A 17710-nucleotide genomic window follows, 5' to 3' on the forward strand; every position below is an offset into this window, starting at 1 on the left:
TCATAGTTGCAAAAAAATGTTTTATGAGCTGTATGAAACAATATAAAATGTGTAGTTGTATAGTTCCATTGAAAAGAACTCAGAAAGTAATGAGCTCCTTTATTGCCAATCTTGTTTGATATATTTATTTTTTATCGATTTATTACCAGCTTTTGTGCAGACCGTAATAACTACCGCGCCATTATACGAGGATTTTATCACCGAGCGCTCGACTGTTTGCACCTCGGTTAATACGAGGCTCTTGCGTCCTGATCACTCAGATAGTTCAACGGGTACAGAACTAGATGTGCAAGGGTAAGAGAAAAGCGGTCAGCAAAAAAAGGTTTACGGCGTGCTTTTAAGCAGCCATCTGCTAGGTTATTTGAAGATAAATGGCCCTTTGTGAGGTTATAGATAAAAATGCGTATTTGATGTGCGATTCCCGCAATCCATTATTCAAAAGCCTGTCTCTGAGCGCATCATGGCCTGACTTTCACACGGCATCATCTTCTTTGCCAATCGTCCACAATTCATAGTCACGATCCAACGACCAGTGGGTTTATTTTGTTTTTAAAAACAAGAATCCGCTTTAGATCAACAGACGGCAAACGACGCATTTAAAGGTGTACCTGCAGCCCCATGTTATCTCCTCTTGCAAACACCAAAACTTCTTTCAAAGCCAACAAATTACCTTCTAGAGGCTTTGCTGTGTTAAGTGATACACAAATTAATAGAAGTCATGCGCTTTATAGCGTAGGTTATTTAGCAGTTTTGTAATTGCAAACAGAAAAAGGACAAAATGAAACTAGTGGTCAGATAATGTCATTTATTTTTCCTTCAATCTTATATAATATTTGGTCATATCTCAATAGAGATATATATGAAGCATAATACCACAATTTCTCCTTGTCATTGGAGCACAAAGTTTAATATAGTACCTTTGTTGCAGAGTATAGAGATAACTGAAATTAAATAACTTAGTTTTGTCAGAATATATAACAATGATGATAACAATAATACAGTGCATTGTATAGTGCCCTTCCCTAGCACCAAAGCAGGGCTTACAGGTATGCAAACACCTTTTTAGCGTACGCATAAAAAATACACCTTTATACATGAACACACACACAGGGTGGAGTAGGAAGCCTGGAGAACAAAACATCGATCAGCCCTGTAAACTTTGTCATTTTTTGAAAGAGATAAGTTGGAGCCAAGATTTGTGGACAAAACATGAGTGGAGGATTTCAGACCTACATAAAAGTCACATGAATGAGCTCTTTGCAATGTTTATGATTGTTTCCACAATTATACAATTTCATGTGAAAAACTTTGCATCAGCTGAATACTCCAAGTGCATTGTTCTTGGATTCACTACAAGTGCATTAATAATGCATAATGATCTATTCAGTGTTAGAGTTATTCTAAACTTCAATGAAGATGATGACGACAATAGTAGTGGATATCTTTTTATGCAAAAGCAGAAAGCAGATCTTAACATTTAACTGCTAAATATGTTAAGAGATGGAGAAGATAACTGGTATCACACATGAAAGTTTTAGGACTTTTTTTTTTAAACCTCTGCAAGAGCATTTCTCAGTGTTAATGTTACATCTGGGATTAAATCCCCCTGAGTTACACATGGGGTCAACTGATTTTACATAAAATTGCAGGCCGAAATCAGAGTGCATGCCAAGGAGAAAGAAAAATAGTAATATCTTGCTAGAACATCAAAATTCCAGAAAGTAATCCATGAACTGCACCAAAAATAATACTGTACTTAAAACTATGGTAGCCTACTACAATTCATGTGATCTATAAAACTGCACAAGGCAATACATCACTAGCTGTAAGACATAAAAGAAATACTGTTAAGAGTACTTCCTAACATCACAAGGTATATAATGTAACTAAATCATCCTTAACAATGATTAAATCACTTGCTAGTGTTAACAGTGCTAATAACACTTGTACAAAAAATGCTTATTCCAGACATCACATGCTGTCAATAAAATATTATGCCGAGAACAGTAGTATTGTTCATTTGTTTTGCTGCATTTCATGGTATATTTTATACTTCATGATGTCACAGACGGATCTATTACTTCAAGCACGGAGTGTATGTGTGTGTGGTGGGTGGGTAGGATTTGTAGGAAAAGGGGGGAAGCACTGCTGAGTAGTGATATACAGTTTCAGAGTGAAGGCCTCAGCAAGCAATAACAATACATAGCAAGTAAAACTGAAATAATCTTGGCTGCTTCATGAATTCAAGTATAATCTGAAACCATAGAATTTCTTAGCTTTAAAAACATTTTAAACATATCTTTTGCTATCACAAGAGTGAATGATGAAAAATAAAATAAAAAGTCCAAGCATCTTACATCACATAACCAAGTGGAAAATACAAATAAACTCATATGGCTTGGCACTAGGCATGTGCATGGGGGACTAGGATGTGGATGTATAAATATGTATATAAATAAATAGAAACTTTAAAAACATTCTTTTACAAAAATCATAATCATAATATACAGTATACTCTCTTCAAATGAAATGAAGAAATGTAAACAGTATCAGGTCATGTCCAAGCATGCAATCAGGAATGTTAAAGAACTAGAGAACTGGACACCCTAGACCCTTCAGTAACAATGTTTTCTACATTTTGTCCCTTCCACAAAATAAGTCTAATAACTTGACTGTGAGTAAAGCCAAGGAAAGGGAAATCACATGAAAAAAAAAAAGGTAATAATTACTGAAAAATAATCACAAATGAGTATATTCTCTCACATTCTGTGTCACAACCAGATTTACACACAACTCTTGTCAGCTGTAAATGATAAGTTTCTACCACACATGCAGCTAGATGCACATGAATTACATGTCAATGTGCAGGTCCCATTTAGTCTTTACTGCGATGGATTGCTGAAGCAGAAACATTTTAATTTTGGTGTTCTTGTGCAGTCTCTCTTATCTGTCAACTGAAAGCATTTATTCGGATTAACAGTCTTCAACAAATATTAAATACAAAAGCTACTTTTTCATTTTCTTTCGCCTGGATCCACATTCCACCATTGTAGAACACTTTGTGACAGCAACATTAATACTTACAAAAATACATTCATGCACTTTGTGGAATGTTACACATAGTCAGACTTAGCATTTTGCGAAACAGACACAAGATATGTAAACTACATCACCAAATTGCTGTTGAATCTTAAAACAGGTTAAAAAACTGTAGACTTTTGTACAGTATTGGCAAGCGTAGAAACTGGAACCCCAGAAGAGTGAATTGGGGCAGAAATATTCATCAGAACTGGTACAAGGTGTTCTGGGTACAGGATGTCTCTAATGGTACTGTAGATGTCCACGAGTACTGCAGAGCCAAAGAAAATAGGAATAGTCCACATAAAGAGGTATGCCCAGTCTGGCAGTGGCAAAGGAATATGTAGTGAACGGTGTTTCCTGGCTGACAGCAGCATCAAGAAGACAAAAATCCCTGCCTGAGCATTGAGGGTTAGCGAGGCAAACTTTTCCAAGATGTCCACAAAGCCCTGCAATGTTCAGAATGCTATTCCAGTTGAAAAATGTTGAAAATTATTGCTGAATCAACAAATCAGATTCATCAAATGGCATTAAAATAAAACATCAACAAAATTATCTCACGTACAACTGTAAACTAAAAAGCAGGTAAAATTACCTGGGGGTCGAGCATAGCCACAATGAAGACTACAGCAAAGGCCAGAATGGAGACAATGGATGTTATAAGCCTGCCCAATGTAAACGTCAGTCATTGGCTTGGCTTAAATTAAGGTGTACTAACAGATACGACCACATGAAATGATGGTGTAATAACATCTGATTATAACGTAATCATCTATCACAACTGACACCCACTGGGATCTTTCTTCATACGCACTTGCCACCCCAGACATGTCCCGTACGAACACCTGTTATGATGATCAGTCTATCAAATAACTTGTTATCTCTCTTGACTATTAGCTCTCTTTTTCACAGGAAATATGCTGAAGTACTTTCTATTTATATCTTTTGTAAATATTCTGTCAAATAAATTTAAAGGCACACTTACCACTGTTTTGCACAACACCTAGACGAGTTAGGTCCCAGATTTAAACCTCTAGCCTCCACAACTGTCTGTACCACTCCTGTCACTGTTTTTTTAAAGCACATGCATGCACATAACGACATATACATATGCACATGTATTATAATATAGTTGAACACCTTTCAACACTGTAGATAAGTATATGGTCACGGCTCATTCAAATAACAAATATATAAATGTTCCACTTCTTAAAGATCCAGTCCTTACAGATACTTTCAAGTACTCCCTACATGATTAAAATCAAGGCAACTGAAATTCATCAAAATTATTTATGTGCAAGGAATTATAATGGTGAAATGTGCCTCTTTATAAAAATCTTGGATTAAATTGTGTCACTTCCATTCACTTATTAAGTGAGCAGATCCCAAGACCAACAGTACATAAGTGTACCTGATTTAAATCAAAGATTTTCTTGACAAAAAATGCTGGTGAACTTACAAGTGTGATGCAGTGCACTGCCAATAGTCAAAAAGGACACAGTGATGCTGATCATAATGAAGACCTCTATCAACACTGCTACCCACAAATACTTCGGAAAGTCACGAGTCAGCAGCTGCGGAATGAACGCAGACATCAAACTTCACTAAACGAAAACAATCAGGGCATGGTTCTTCGCAATATTACAATAGTTCTGAGCAACATTAAGACAGTTTGCATTGCACTCTTTATATTGGGCAAGCTAGATATCATTCTTAACATCTTACACAGATTGTCATGTCACCAACAAGATGGGTATGTGCAAAAGAAACGTTTTTGTGAAAATGAGAGTTAAAAACTCTGGGAGTAGCTATTTGAGAAGATCATCTGTCCAGCTGTAACATAGTTATGAAACAAGTAAAACCACTCACTTCTGTAAGTGGCAATGTAGAGATTTCTCCATTAAGCTTTGCACTGGAAAAATAAGAATTAACAGTGATCAAAGATAAGATCATGCTAACACTGTGCTTACAATCAGAATAAAAAAAAGCAGAAGATTTAAGAGCTAGAGCTGGTAAAAAATTAATGCAAAAAGAAAAAAAAGTACAGACTAGTGTGAAAAATACAGTTCTTTTTACAAACTACCTCTGAAGAGAGAGTTTTCCATAGCACTGTATCCCAGAAAGATCTGCAGCTGAAGATACATTGGCAGCTACCAATGATGATGGTTGATGAAACAAAGGTTCAGCACAAGCCTGGGCAATTGTCTGGGGCACAATATACAGCACAGACCAGCACCTAACCACACAGATAGCAAATGAAAGATGAAGCCCAAGACAATGCCCTATAATGTCTCTTGTGTGTCTTAAAGCTTCAGTGGTTACAACTCTGTATTTTAAGCTAGGTGGAACAACAAATTTTCTGAGTTTTCTGGAAGGTGCGCAGAATCTGTCTACAGTGTCACTAAAGAAATTCGAATGGTGGCAGTGGTGGTCATGATGAAGATTCTCTTATCAAAACTAGATGAAATAATTGTGCAGACTGTTGCACTATAGTTTCAGACAATAAGGACTCATTTCACTGGTATTAAGAATATAGAAAAATGACATTTGCCAAATTTCAATCTTCGTTTCCTTTTGAACTCATGGAGACAATGGTTAAATAATTTTAAAATCAAAATTGTTTATTTTCATGTTCCTTCTGATTTTCCAGGAAACAATATGATTTTAAAAAAGATGTGTAGGATAAATAAAATGACAATTTCCTTATCTGAAAATCCATTTTTAAACTAAATTCTGTCTAAAGGAGTGTATTCATCATAGTAATCACAACACAACATTGTATAACATTGCACCAATTTATAATGTCAAAAGATTGAGATTTGAGACAAAGAACAAACCTGTCATAGGCTACTTACCACAAAATATTTAAAACAACACAAGTCCAAAGGCCCAGGTGAACAGCTAATCTGTAATTTGCTATCTGTGAGAAACAAACATGAAGTGTCTATTTAGACATGAATACAGTCTATAAATCAAGTTCTCACAAAGATCTCAGTTTTCGTTTTTCAATAACCCTAAGGGTTTTCTAAGATAAATGATGCAACTGCCAAAAAACCCTCAAAGTGATGAAGAAATAAGTGTTTAATGGTAGGATAAGAGTCACTTAACACAAAGAACTGCATCATATGTCTATCTCACAAAGCTAAATCTAATGTTACCTGTTTCTTTTTGTACTGTATCTTTTCATAGGTAAATGGCATTGTGTTTATAGCTCCTCCTGTCAACAAACATAAATGGATTTATTCTCACCATGACTGGCATACAGATATTCAATTACTGTTTTCTTGTTTTTATTTCTTATACTTAATTAATGGTTTGGAAGCTAAATTATTTCACTTCCATTAATTAGCAACATGTGCTTTGAAAAGAGGTGTAGGCATAAGATATTGGGACTATCAAAACGTTTGTGGCTATTGATGCTTTTTGCATGATGTAAGAAACCAACCAAGAATTTTGTTTATTAACAGACTACACCCAGGGTAATTGCATAACTGAGGTTCCACAAGTCACAACAGGCAGTGAAGTTACATTATGCACACTACAGTTTGCTCAGACTTAAGAACGTCAACCATCAAACACTGATCACAACATCTAATTACAACATGGATGTTACAGTCCTATCTCTCCTTCCATATTTCAGATTACGCAAAATTTCTCCTGGTTCTGAAACTGTTACATGTTCACTCCCTCTAATGTTGCTGTAATTCTGACTTTAAAGAGTCACCCCTTTCTGTGTTTTTAAGACCAAAAATGGAAGAAATGTGACTACCATAATTGAACAGAAAATCACTCACCTAAGGCAACTGTACCCATCAAAAATGGAGCCCCAATGTATGTAAAATCATTGTTGATTTTTCGGCCCACTGACATTCCCACATAAAATGTCACAAGGGTCTGAACAGAAACAGTAACAACTAAAAATAACAAAAGTGTGATACTAACACAAACGAAAGGGGTCCAACAAAAATGTAAATCTAGAGCAGAAGTATCTGACAGCAGCTAACCTGCAAAATAACAGATGGGTGCTGTAAAGAGGAAATAAAATTAATCAAGAATTGTTGCAAGTGCTGTGTGATAAACTAACTTTCGTGAGCAGAATAGTTACAGAAAAATAAATGCAAATACATAAGCACCTTCATACAAAAAATGCACAAATGGATGAACACACTTACATATACACAACATTCTCTGTACACACACACACTCACACTAACCGTAGCCAGGAGAACTGAGCCCTTAAGGAAGGTAAGGATGGACACAACTGGCTGAATCAGATGTATGGCAAATATAATGCCCAAAGTCAGAAGCCACACAAAGACAGGGATGACGTAGAAGTGGCTGTGGTAATGCACACAATTAATATCAAACACAAGAACATTAAAAAAATCAAAAGCAATAGTTACAGACAACAGTCATCTTGTGTGCTGAGTGATCAGAAACTTCCCTGACAGATTTTGTTAATGATCAACACAAACACAAAAGAGAAATATGAAAAAAATGTAATCTAAAAATACTTCTTAAATCACATGAATGAAATCAGTAGATTGTAAGTAGTCTTCATTACAATTACAGAAAATAAACATTCGATTTGACATCTATTATTATTCAAATATCTCCTATATTACTTCTCTTTCTCTCTTTGTTAACACTATACTCTGATGCTAATATGCAAATCCTTCAACAGACAAAAATAAAAGATTTCTGGGTCTTCCTGTTTGCTATCTACATTATCTAGTCTTTTTCTCCTTCACAACCATATCATTCAAGATAATTTTGATCCACTGCTTTATTTTATCAGCTATGTTTGTTGACATTATCATAAACAGGTTAACAAACTTCCCATAGTTTACTCCTACTGCATCAAAATTTTGTGTGTTTGTGTGTGTGCATGTGTGTGAATATAAGTTTACCCACGGATAATGCGACAAGTGAAAATGAATTATTTTCTGAAAAACATTTTCAGCATTCGTATCAACGCCATATTCTTTCTTTCACACAAGGCTTATGTCTCTAAACAAAGGAAGCAACAAACTACAGGCTACTGGCTAGATTTTTGACAGTATTCTAGTAGCAATCAAGAAACTTACTTCTTTAAAGCAGTCTGTAACACACATCAGTAAAACTATGCAAAGTTCAAGAAAATGTGCTTACATAAAACATAATTCTCAACTTAAATGTCTTTTCTCCACCCAACCCTGTCAATTTAAATATTTTCAGACTTATAGGAACATTAACATTCATAAGCAAGGCACATTAAGTTGCTAGCCCTAGCAAACCAAGCTAAAGCATTTGAAAATGAAATGATACTCACCTTGTCCCTATCAGCTGTGCATATGCCTCACTCCCAGCCAAAGCATAGCAGATCAATAGTGCTATGCTGTGCACAAACCAAAGCAGATGTGGGAAGGACAGACATAAGTTTAGAGTCAAAGTCCCCCTTTTCCAGCCAATGCCTATAGTCTATACACAATGCTAAAGCACATTATCTGTACTGCTGGTAATCATGTTTTTTTTCTGAGTGGTTTGTTTACAATCTAGCAGAAAGCACTAAATACAGGTTAAACAAAAAAAGGATTACATTAAGAAGGAACTGAACAGCAGGCGCTATGATATCTCTCACTAGAAGTGATGGCTAAAAACACCAGCTTACAACATATTCTAAAATTGCAGTGTGACACAGTCCTCTCCACATCAATGACAAACTTGACAAAACAACCAAAAAAAAAAAAAACCTTCCCCCTTCCCCCTACCCCAAAGAAAACCTACAACTGAAGGATGATAAGGGCATCAAACATCTGTTGAATGCCACACGGTAAAAACAGCTTCCCCAGCAAGTGAAGATTCGGGAAGTGGGTTGCTCTTTCCTGTGCTTCTGGAATTCTGATCTCTTTCATCACGATATCCCCTGTGTAAAACAACAAAACATTACCTTGTAATGCTTTACATAATTCTGATTATAATGTTACAAAGAAATCCACAAGCAGCATGCATCAGACTTTCAAATGAGAGAACAATTTGGCACATCAGAAAGAAAACAGAAAGAGATAGTGTATGCTAATTAGCATTGATATACTGATTTAAAATAGTGTTAAACACATACTTCTATAACATTAAAAGTGGTGTTAAGCTTAATAGTAAGAGATTTAGAAAAGGTAAATCCTGTAAATAAAACTAATAGGTATACACAAAATGATCAAAATCTGATGACGTCCCTTGTTATATATACACTCAATCCTTGGTATGTAAATTCCTGCTGTAAGAAATCTAGTTTTTACTACCCTTGGAACCACTATGTCCCACTGTAAAAACGATGATCCGTAAAATAGGAAAAAAAAAAATCCTATAATTTTGAATATACCTGATGCGTGAACAGATAAAAAAAAAAAAAAAATCCGAAAGCAGCATCTGCACTGGCAAACTGCAAAGGCATGAAATTTTCCTCCAAAGCCTAAGCTTGTATTTTATTTAACAGTTGATCATAAAATAATTGTTGTTTATTTTATTTTATATTATGCTCAATTTGTTCATTAGACAAATAGGTTTCATCACAGTGCACAAATGTTACTTATTTAAGTGCTTCTTCTAGATGGAGGTACATTCTAAAACTGTGGTTCAACTGTAATTTATTAACTTACTTTAAAAGATAGCAGAATTTCAATGTTTAGTACAAATACCATCTTCAGGGATGGTAACCTTAAATGCAAAACAGATGTTTATATCGTTAACTTTTTTAAAAAACAAGATATTCCTAGATGAGAATTAGTCAAGATCTGGAACAATCTGCAAAGCATAACCTTGATTTTTGAGTAAAGTGTTGATTTATGAAAGGGTGACTGAGTATCCAGAGACAGACTGAATCAGATTGTTCAACATCAGTAGATGTTGCTGCTACCATTTAAAACAACAAAAAAAGCAGAAAAGTACACTTTCGTCAATGAAAGTGAATGTGACTTCCAAAAAATACATGGCTTGCAATGTTTCAGACTTACCTGTGTTCACACTTGATGTCTAATGTGATGCTGACCTGCTACAGCATGTATAATATATCTAAAAAGTTAAGATTAGGGTCAACAACTGCAAGAAAAGCATTCTGGAATTTAAGGCATTAGTGGTAATAAGAAAGATAAGAGTTTAAGAAAAATTAACTTGTGACAGAAATGTAAATCACACATTTTTTAAGCTTACTTACCGCTGTCTTCAGAGTCTAGGCTGAAATCCTCTTCAACCATCTTGCTTAGTGGGACAGCCTCCTCCTGTATGCAGTCAACACTCCATCAAAGCTGCATCATCTCAGTCTTATATAAAGTCCAAACTCATTCTTTATATAGAAAAATATAGTCAAATAATCTTTATAACTAAAAATAACAGAAAAGTATTTCAAACCAAGCTTCATCAAAATAATTAGAAACCCTTTTTGTTATAAAGTAACAATAATAAATGCAAAAATTTGTAAAGCGCATATTCACACTCCTAAAGAGAATGCCCTTAGTGCTTAGGAATAAGAATGAGACATGGGCAACATGCAAGGGACAGGAAAACCATGTTGCTATTAAATATAACTTTAACAAATGCAGGCAGAAAAGGAATGAGAGACAGCCCACCTCTGGATCATGTAGCTGCATAGCATAGGCTCTCTGAAGCAGATCAGTGAAGAAATGGATAAGGATGCTCTGCAAAAATAAAATTTAAAAAACCTATGTCATCTTAGACCTCACTTGTTTCACATACAATCATGTACGTACAGCTGCTCCCTCACCATCATTCATCTACTGCACCCTTGATTTTGTCCCTTAGTCTTACTTTTTGTGCTGCCATACTAAAACAGTTAAAGGTTCAGAATAACAGACTTGAGAAAGTCAAACCAGCAAGTGAGATTTTATTTAGCAAAAGGAAACAAATCTTTCAAAAATGTTTATGGTTCTTCACCTGCATAACTGCATCCAGGATAAAGGAAATCAGGAAGGGATACAACCCCGACTGGGTCAGCGTGACAGGAAGACCTGAAAATAAAAATAAGACATTGCATTTGTTGCATGTGTCTTAGTGTGTGCTGAACACTAAAAGTCTAAAAGACAATACATTTTTCTGCTTTAATGTACATGCATGCTTACACCATATTCCTTACCCCACTCCCACTACACACAAAGTATTAAAATCTTTGAAAACATAATGTAGCAACTTTCACATGAGAGGTTGGGGATCTTCAATAATTGGTGTCTATGTATTTCTTCCTCATCAGCTGAGTACATTTCTTGATTATACACATGCGACAGTAAAAAGATGATCTTACCCAGAATGCCAGTTCCAAGGATAGTAGCAATTGTCACAAAATCTGTCCCAGAAATAAAACACTTGTGATAAGATTGATCGAAACAGTGAAATCAGTAGAACAAACATGCAGAATCACATAAACCTCTTCAAAGAACTGTCGTTGTTTATAATTCATTCTTGAGAGAGAAAGCCTCAGTTATAAGTCTGTTACCAGAGAGAGATATGGGAAGTAAAGCTTTTTTTTATGGTATTTGCTAAATTTGTTGAACAGCAAACTGTTGTATTGCGATTGTGAGACTGACTCCAAGGGAACATATGTGCCTTTGGCGTGATTCATTGAGTTCCATGGAGTAAAGCTTGTGCAGACGAATTTTTCTCAGTTGGGTTTAACACCCCCAATGCATTTCCAAGACAAAAACTGAGATACTTACATGCTTGCATATAAACTACTGCAGGCGACTTTGCTGCTTGACTGATAATAGAATGAGCCATTATTTACATCAGATCTAAAGAACCTCTGATCCAAATCTCTGGCAACGTGTGTACATCCTTCTGCTCGGTGGAATAATCCACACGCGCACTTTTTTCTCTGCTTTTACAAAAAGATAAAGCACATGTAAGTTGCATAGAAAGAAAATATAAGCATTACAAAGGTGTGCGTGAATATTGTAAACTGGATAAAAATTTTTTTACTGAAATTTCTTGTAAAAATATCTAGAACTTATTTCTAAAGGAACAGCGTAATTATATCCGGTGTTCTGCACTTCGCCCTGCCATTTGCCGTCTGTTCGCTGTGCACACCTACAGGATCACGTTCGATTATTTTGTTTGTTAACTTGCAGAAGTGCAGGTAAGTTTCAGGCAATGGCATTAAGTGCTTTAGTACTGTGAGTCCATTGCATATTTCTGATTTCGTCGGAAGATAAAGAGGATGATGCATCTCGAAAAAGAAATTGAACGGTATCAGTCATAATCTAATCCTTACTTCGGCTTATCATCAGTTTGTTTTTTTTTCTGTCGGCGCTATCATACGAGAGTGAATTCGGAATTGTTCATTTTCAAACCCGTCTTCTGTGCCGCATATAAGTCTGGAGTCGCGAAATATACAAAAATAATATCCGGGTGTGTGTAGTTCATTCCTTAATTTCTTGTCTCTCGACTCACAATGGACAAATGATGATATAATAACAGTTTCAGTACGCATAGAAATCACACTTCACAGCTGTAGAATATTCCTCGCATGCTTCTGCTCTGCATTCTTCCTTTGAAAAGATTTAAAATGTTGTATATCTGATTCATTGGCTTGTTACTGAAGGTCGATTTCCGAGTCACTGAAAGTTTATTTTCTTTAATTTGAAAATCCAAAATTTGCTAAAAGATTTCAAACATTTATACATAAAAGTCATTGCAAGGGAGTGTTTAAAGTTGTTTGTTACACGTTTTATAATGATATTTGCTTTTATTTTGATCTATAAAGATGATCACCATATTTATATTTTCTTCCCTCAGGCAATATGGCTAACTTGCAAGAAGTTTCCAGCAACAAAATTTTTGGTGGATATCAAAAGGTTTACAGCCACGAAAGGTAGGTCTGTAGTGTCTGAGGATAAGATCTTTAAATTTTGTTCTTTAAATTTTAAATTTAGTTGTTATGATCATTTATCTTTTAATATTTTCAAAGTAATGCATGTCTATTCATTGATATAATTGTGAATAGGTATTGAGTTCATGTTTTGTTTTGACTAACTGTAATATATGTCTATGATGTACAATATTTGACACTTTTCCCTTTAGAATTTCGTGTTAAAATCATTTCAACACATTAGTGTTGGTGTCAATATCATTTTACTACACATCACCAGAACACACAGTTTATGCACCATATAACTCACTGCAAACTTTGTGGTTTTTGCAGTACTGAGCTGAAATGTGTCATGAGGTTTGCAGTCTACCTGCCACCTGCTGCAGAAACTGGGAAGGTTCCTGTACTTTACTGGCTGTCAGGTACGCTCAGAAGAATGATAATTAGAGTAGCTACATATTACTGACAAACGAGTACGAAACCTTCCGAGGATGATCAAACCATAGTATTTTTTCTCATCAAATTCATTATCAGATATACCCTTCCTGCATTTTTTAAGATAGCCGTTAACATAGTTTTATTAAATTTGATTCTTTTGACTTCAGCAATACTCAGTTTCAAATTTTGGGAAAGCCTAACAAACTCTTAAACCATCTTGCAGACACATCAAAGTGTGGTAGCTTATTGCACTGATATCTTGAATGCTGGTGTGCATCATTTTCCTGTCTGCGTTCAGGATTAACTTGCACAGAGCAGAACTTCATCACCAAAGCAGGAGTGCAGAAATATGCTTCAGAACTTGGACTCATCATTGTGGCCCCAGATACTAGCCCACGTGAGTCTTACTGTTAGAACTTTAAGGATTTTATTCTTCACTTTTGTTTTCCTCTTTTTGTGCCCTACCATTTTTACACTGGTTGCACCAGTGTGCATAGTCTACCATGTGTGCCGCTTATCCTCAGCCGCCATCTTGTTTCCTGAAAATAAAATCTGGAAAGGAAACTGTTGATGGCTTGTGTGTTCGCAAACAACAGAAATTCCCTCCCAACAATCAAACACTTTAAATCTAGGGCCCGACTACATGAGGTGCTTGATTTTGTTACACGTGGTGTTGTAAGGTATCTGATTTTGTTACAGGTGATGTGAGATATTTGATTTTTTTACAGGTGGTATCGGGATCCAGGGAGAAGATGACAGTTATGACTTTGGCACTGGTGCAGGCTTTTATGTTGATGCCACACAAGACAAGTGGAAAAACAACTACAGGATGTATTCCTATGTCACACGTGAGGTACCTAGTGGAAATAGGATGTGCCAATCAAGTTTTAGACTTATTTGTAGAATAACACTTTGTTATTTTTCCCATTTCCCTTTGATCTTGGCAGTCCAGATTATCTACCCTTCTTATATGTAACTTTAAATTTGTTTGATGTCAAACATTAAAAAAGAAAGACTTCATCGTTTTTATGTTATCTTGTGGAGTTTCAGTTCTCTTATTTTTCAAATTAAAAAATGTTTTCTGGAATAGTCTGATGCCTTCATGAAGTTACAGGTTCTGCTATATCTGCTAAAGAGCTGGGAAAGCCAATAATAATAATCACATTTATATGGTGCCAACATCAGCCAGTCTCAAAGCACTTGAGATAAGCACCATGCATAAAGGTGTGTACACCTAATGGACACACACATACACTCTCATATTCACTTTCAAGCAGCTGTATGTAAATATAAGTATATATATATATACAAAAAATGCTTTTGTTTCAGCTGCCAAAACTGATCAGTACTAACTTCCCCACAATTCCTGACAGACAGTCAATATTTGGACACAGGTAAGAAGAGAGAAGACTTGTAGTAGCACTTTTATTTTTGATGTATACCTATTTGCTTATTCTTCTGATTCATAAAACATCTAATTCAGGGTAAGTGTACACTGTAGCTCTATTTAAAAATAATTAAAAAACTGAAATAACTTTCCTACAGAGATCTTGGGTTTGCCTGGCAGTATCCTGTACAGTACAGTCACTTAGATACAGATCTATGAAGAGATTTTCAAAGCCCAGATTTCTTTAAAGACATGTATGCAGGTTCTACTGATGAAATACGCTTTTAAGGATTAATACAAGAAGATATAGCTTTTAAAAAAAGTTACTGTTTTATTTTCTAGCATGGGTGGTCATGGTGCTTTGATTCTGTGCTCTTAAGAACCCTGGAATGTTTCGCTCTGTGAGTGCATTTGCTCCAATCTGCAATCCTATCAAATGTCCTTGGGGTCAGAAGGCATTCACAGGTTACCTGGGCACTGACACTCAGATGTGGGAGCAATATGATGCAACGTCTTTGATTGCTAAATACAGTGGTCCATCCCTGGAGCTGTTTGTTGATCAGGTACATTCATTACTCTGTGTGTGTGTGTGGTATACACGTGGATACATTCATATGTATGATAGAGCAGGAACTAGCTTTCACGTATATATCAGCTTGGAGGAATGTTTGTGTATAATATGAAACTCTCAGACATTTTGAAAACACAAATATGTTGTCTCGAGCAATTTCTTAAGAGAAGTAATCCTGAATAATGTTTTAATGGATTTTGTGACAGGGTAAAGAAGACAATTTTCTATCAGATGGTCAACTTCTGCCTGACAGACTGATGGAGGCCTGCACAGTCAACAAGGTTCCCATTATTCTTCGCATGCAAGAGGTTAATCTTTTACTTTAAATACTCTAAGAAAACGAAAGTGTGTGCCTGTGTATGTGTGTAAAAATGTCACAATTTTAGAATTTATCTTCAGTCAGAATGCAAAATTTTCAAATGACTGGGCTGAAGTTGGGAGTGTTTCCCAGAAGAATGAATAACTTGTCCCTTTCTTGAGATACAAGACTATAGAAAGTGGGCACGTTCTTGGCATCATGAATGAGCATGGGTATGCTGATATCTTTAGAGCTACAGCCAGTAAAGAAGACCAGATACCATATGTTGGGAGCATTCTTTGACATTAGTAAGATCACAGGCCCTCTTTCTGTGATTTATTTTAACATCAGATGTACAGAATGTGATGAGTCATTTTTCTCATTGCTGGCAGAATGAAAGTAATTTTCACTGCAGTCTTATTACACTGAGTACATAGTTTATTATAATGCATCTTAAAAGATGTGGGCTCAGAGAAAGAAGTGTACTTTTCCTTCATTCTTGTTGCGCAAGAGGAAGATGCAGAATCAGAATGTCTAAAACTGTGAGTAAAGAAGTTGAAGGGTCACTAAGTAATGCCACACACATATGATGTAAGACTAAAATCTGGTTTCTCTGACACTTTGTGAGCCTATCCCTGCTTGGTATCCTTAGCTGCCAGTCTCTTTAAGTCTTCTTTGTTGTTTCGTCATGTTATCTTTTTGTGACATTTGCTAAGCAATATTTCAGTCTGTTTTTGTTTTTGTTATTGCAGGGATATGACCACAGCTATTATTTTATTGCCACTTTCATTGAAGACCATGTTCGTCATCATGCCAAATTTCTCAAGGTTTAAGACTTTTTGCAGATTGAAGACTGACTTACCTGCTATTTTTTCTAAGCTTCCCGGACAGAACCACCTGCAACTTTTAAAGGGCTCACAGCGTTTTAAGGTTCAGATTTTCTAATATATCATGAGAAGGAAATAATTGAAATTTAAACAATGTGTGCATGAGTTATTGAATATAAGTAAGTGGAAATCCTTAAGGTGCAGTGTGATTAGAGTGAGAGTAAATATATTTTTGTTTTTAGAGAAAAATGTCAAACTGGTCATAAATTATTTGTGGCTGACAAATTTATGTTTACACGACCAGCATAAATATTACAGGTCTGTTTTACAGCTTTCCTAAAGGGTAATTGTCCTTAGTGTGTTGGTCGTGTGTGTGTGTTGGGTGTACTGTAATTATAATTAGAGTTGAGATCAGCCAATTAGTGTTCAGGCAGTATGTCAGAGCTTACAAGCATAACTCTCAGTAGAGTGATGTGGCGACAAGGAAAGCTGGTATAATTAGATATCATTATTATATAGAAAGCTCTGATAATGTTAAATGCACTGTTGTTGAATTACATTATTTTCATTTAGATAAATTGTTTTATTACTGCTTAAATGACTGCACACATTGTCATTTCTCAGTTTTAATTAGTTTCACTACTAAAATGTGAAAATTGAAATATGATTTTTATGTGTGATTCAGTGCATATGCTGCAATAACAATAATACTTTATATCATAATGTGTCCATTTGTTTGTGAGAGTATATGCGAAAAATGTGTTAAAAAAATAAAATTGCTGCAAATCATTCCTCCCCACCCCACCCAAATGTCTCTGTGTGTGTGCGCGCATGTGTATGTTTTAAAGATGTGTTAATGCAAGTAATATGTGAGATGATTTTTTTAAAGATGAAATATATTTCACAGAACATTGTGTACAACTTAACAAAACATCACCATTAAATTTTGATTACATGGTTTGTTTTTTTTTTCAAATAAAAGTAAGTATTACTGCACCTTTGTGTGCAGTCGCCCACTAAAATAGAAGGTTCAATGCACTTTACGAAAACTGATGTAATATACAGAAAAATATACTACTCAAAATACGTGTATCATAGTCGCTAAAACATACCAATATAACAAGACTGAAATTATATGATATTTAATAAAAGCTTTTCCCCTGTCAGCCATAACACACCCATAAGACCGTAAGCAGAAAACACAAAGTTATAAACTTTTTCAGGTTATTATTAGCTGGACTGACTCGCTGTTTGTGAA

The 17710-nt window shown here is 35.4% G+C and overlaps 2 protein-coding genes across 3 annotated transcripts; one reads left to right on the forward strand and one right to left on the reverse strand.

Moving 5' to 3' along the window:
• Positions 1-788: 788 nt before the first annotated feature.
• On the reverse strand, positions 789-11938 carry LOC112555176. 2 transcript variants are annotated; one of them, XM_025223434.1, is made up of 17 exons: positions 11781-11938; positions 11369-11410; positions 11005-11078; positions 10680-10748; positions 10268-10331; positions 8845-8983; positions 8390-8455; positions 7293-7416; positions 6873-6972; positions 6237-6295; positions 5934-5998; positions 5162-5314; positions 4948-4990; positions 4538-4652; positions 4064-4145; positions 3674-3743; positions 789-3527 (listed from the first exon to the last, which is right to left on the reverse strand). In XM_025223434.1, the coding sequence occupies exons 1-17, from the start codon at positions 11839-11841 to the stop codon at positions 3201-3203; spliced, it is 1653 nt and encodes a 550-aa protein (XP_025079219.1). In that variant the 5' UTR covers positions 11842-11938; the 3' UTR covers positions 789-3200. The 2 variants fall into 2 exon arrangements, with proteins under 2 accessions (XP_025079219.1, XP_025079220.1); XM_025223435.1 differs by lacking the exon at positions 8390-8455.
• Positions 11939-12098: 160 nt separating this feature from the next.
• On the forward strand, positions 12099-17228 carry LOC112555177 (S-formylglutathione hydrolase-like). The gene is given in 10 exon segments (XM_025223437.1): positions 12099-12199; positions 12859-12934; positions 13265-13353; positions 13668-13766; positions 14098-14222; positions 14699-14763; positions 15099-15126; positions 15128-15319; positions 15534-15635; positions 16378-17228. Coding segments are annotated over 9 exon segments (852 nt in total). The 5' UTR covers positions 12099-12199; positions 12859-12863; the 3' UTR covers positions 16459-17228.
• Positions 17229-17710: the final 482 nt, after the last annotated feature.

Source organism: Pomacea canaliculata, linkage group LG14 (genome assembly GCF_003073045.1).
Source record: "Pomacea canaliculata isolate SZHN2017 linkage group LG14, ASM307304v1, whole genome shotgun sequence".
Lineage (NCBI taxonomy): Eukaryota > Metazoa > Mollusca > Gastropoda > Architaenioglossa > Ampullariidae > Pomacea > Pomacea canaliculata.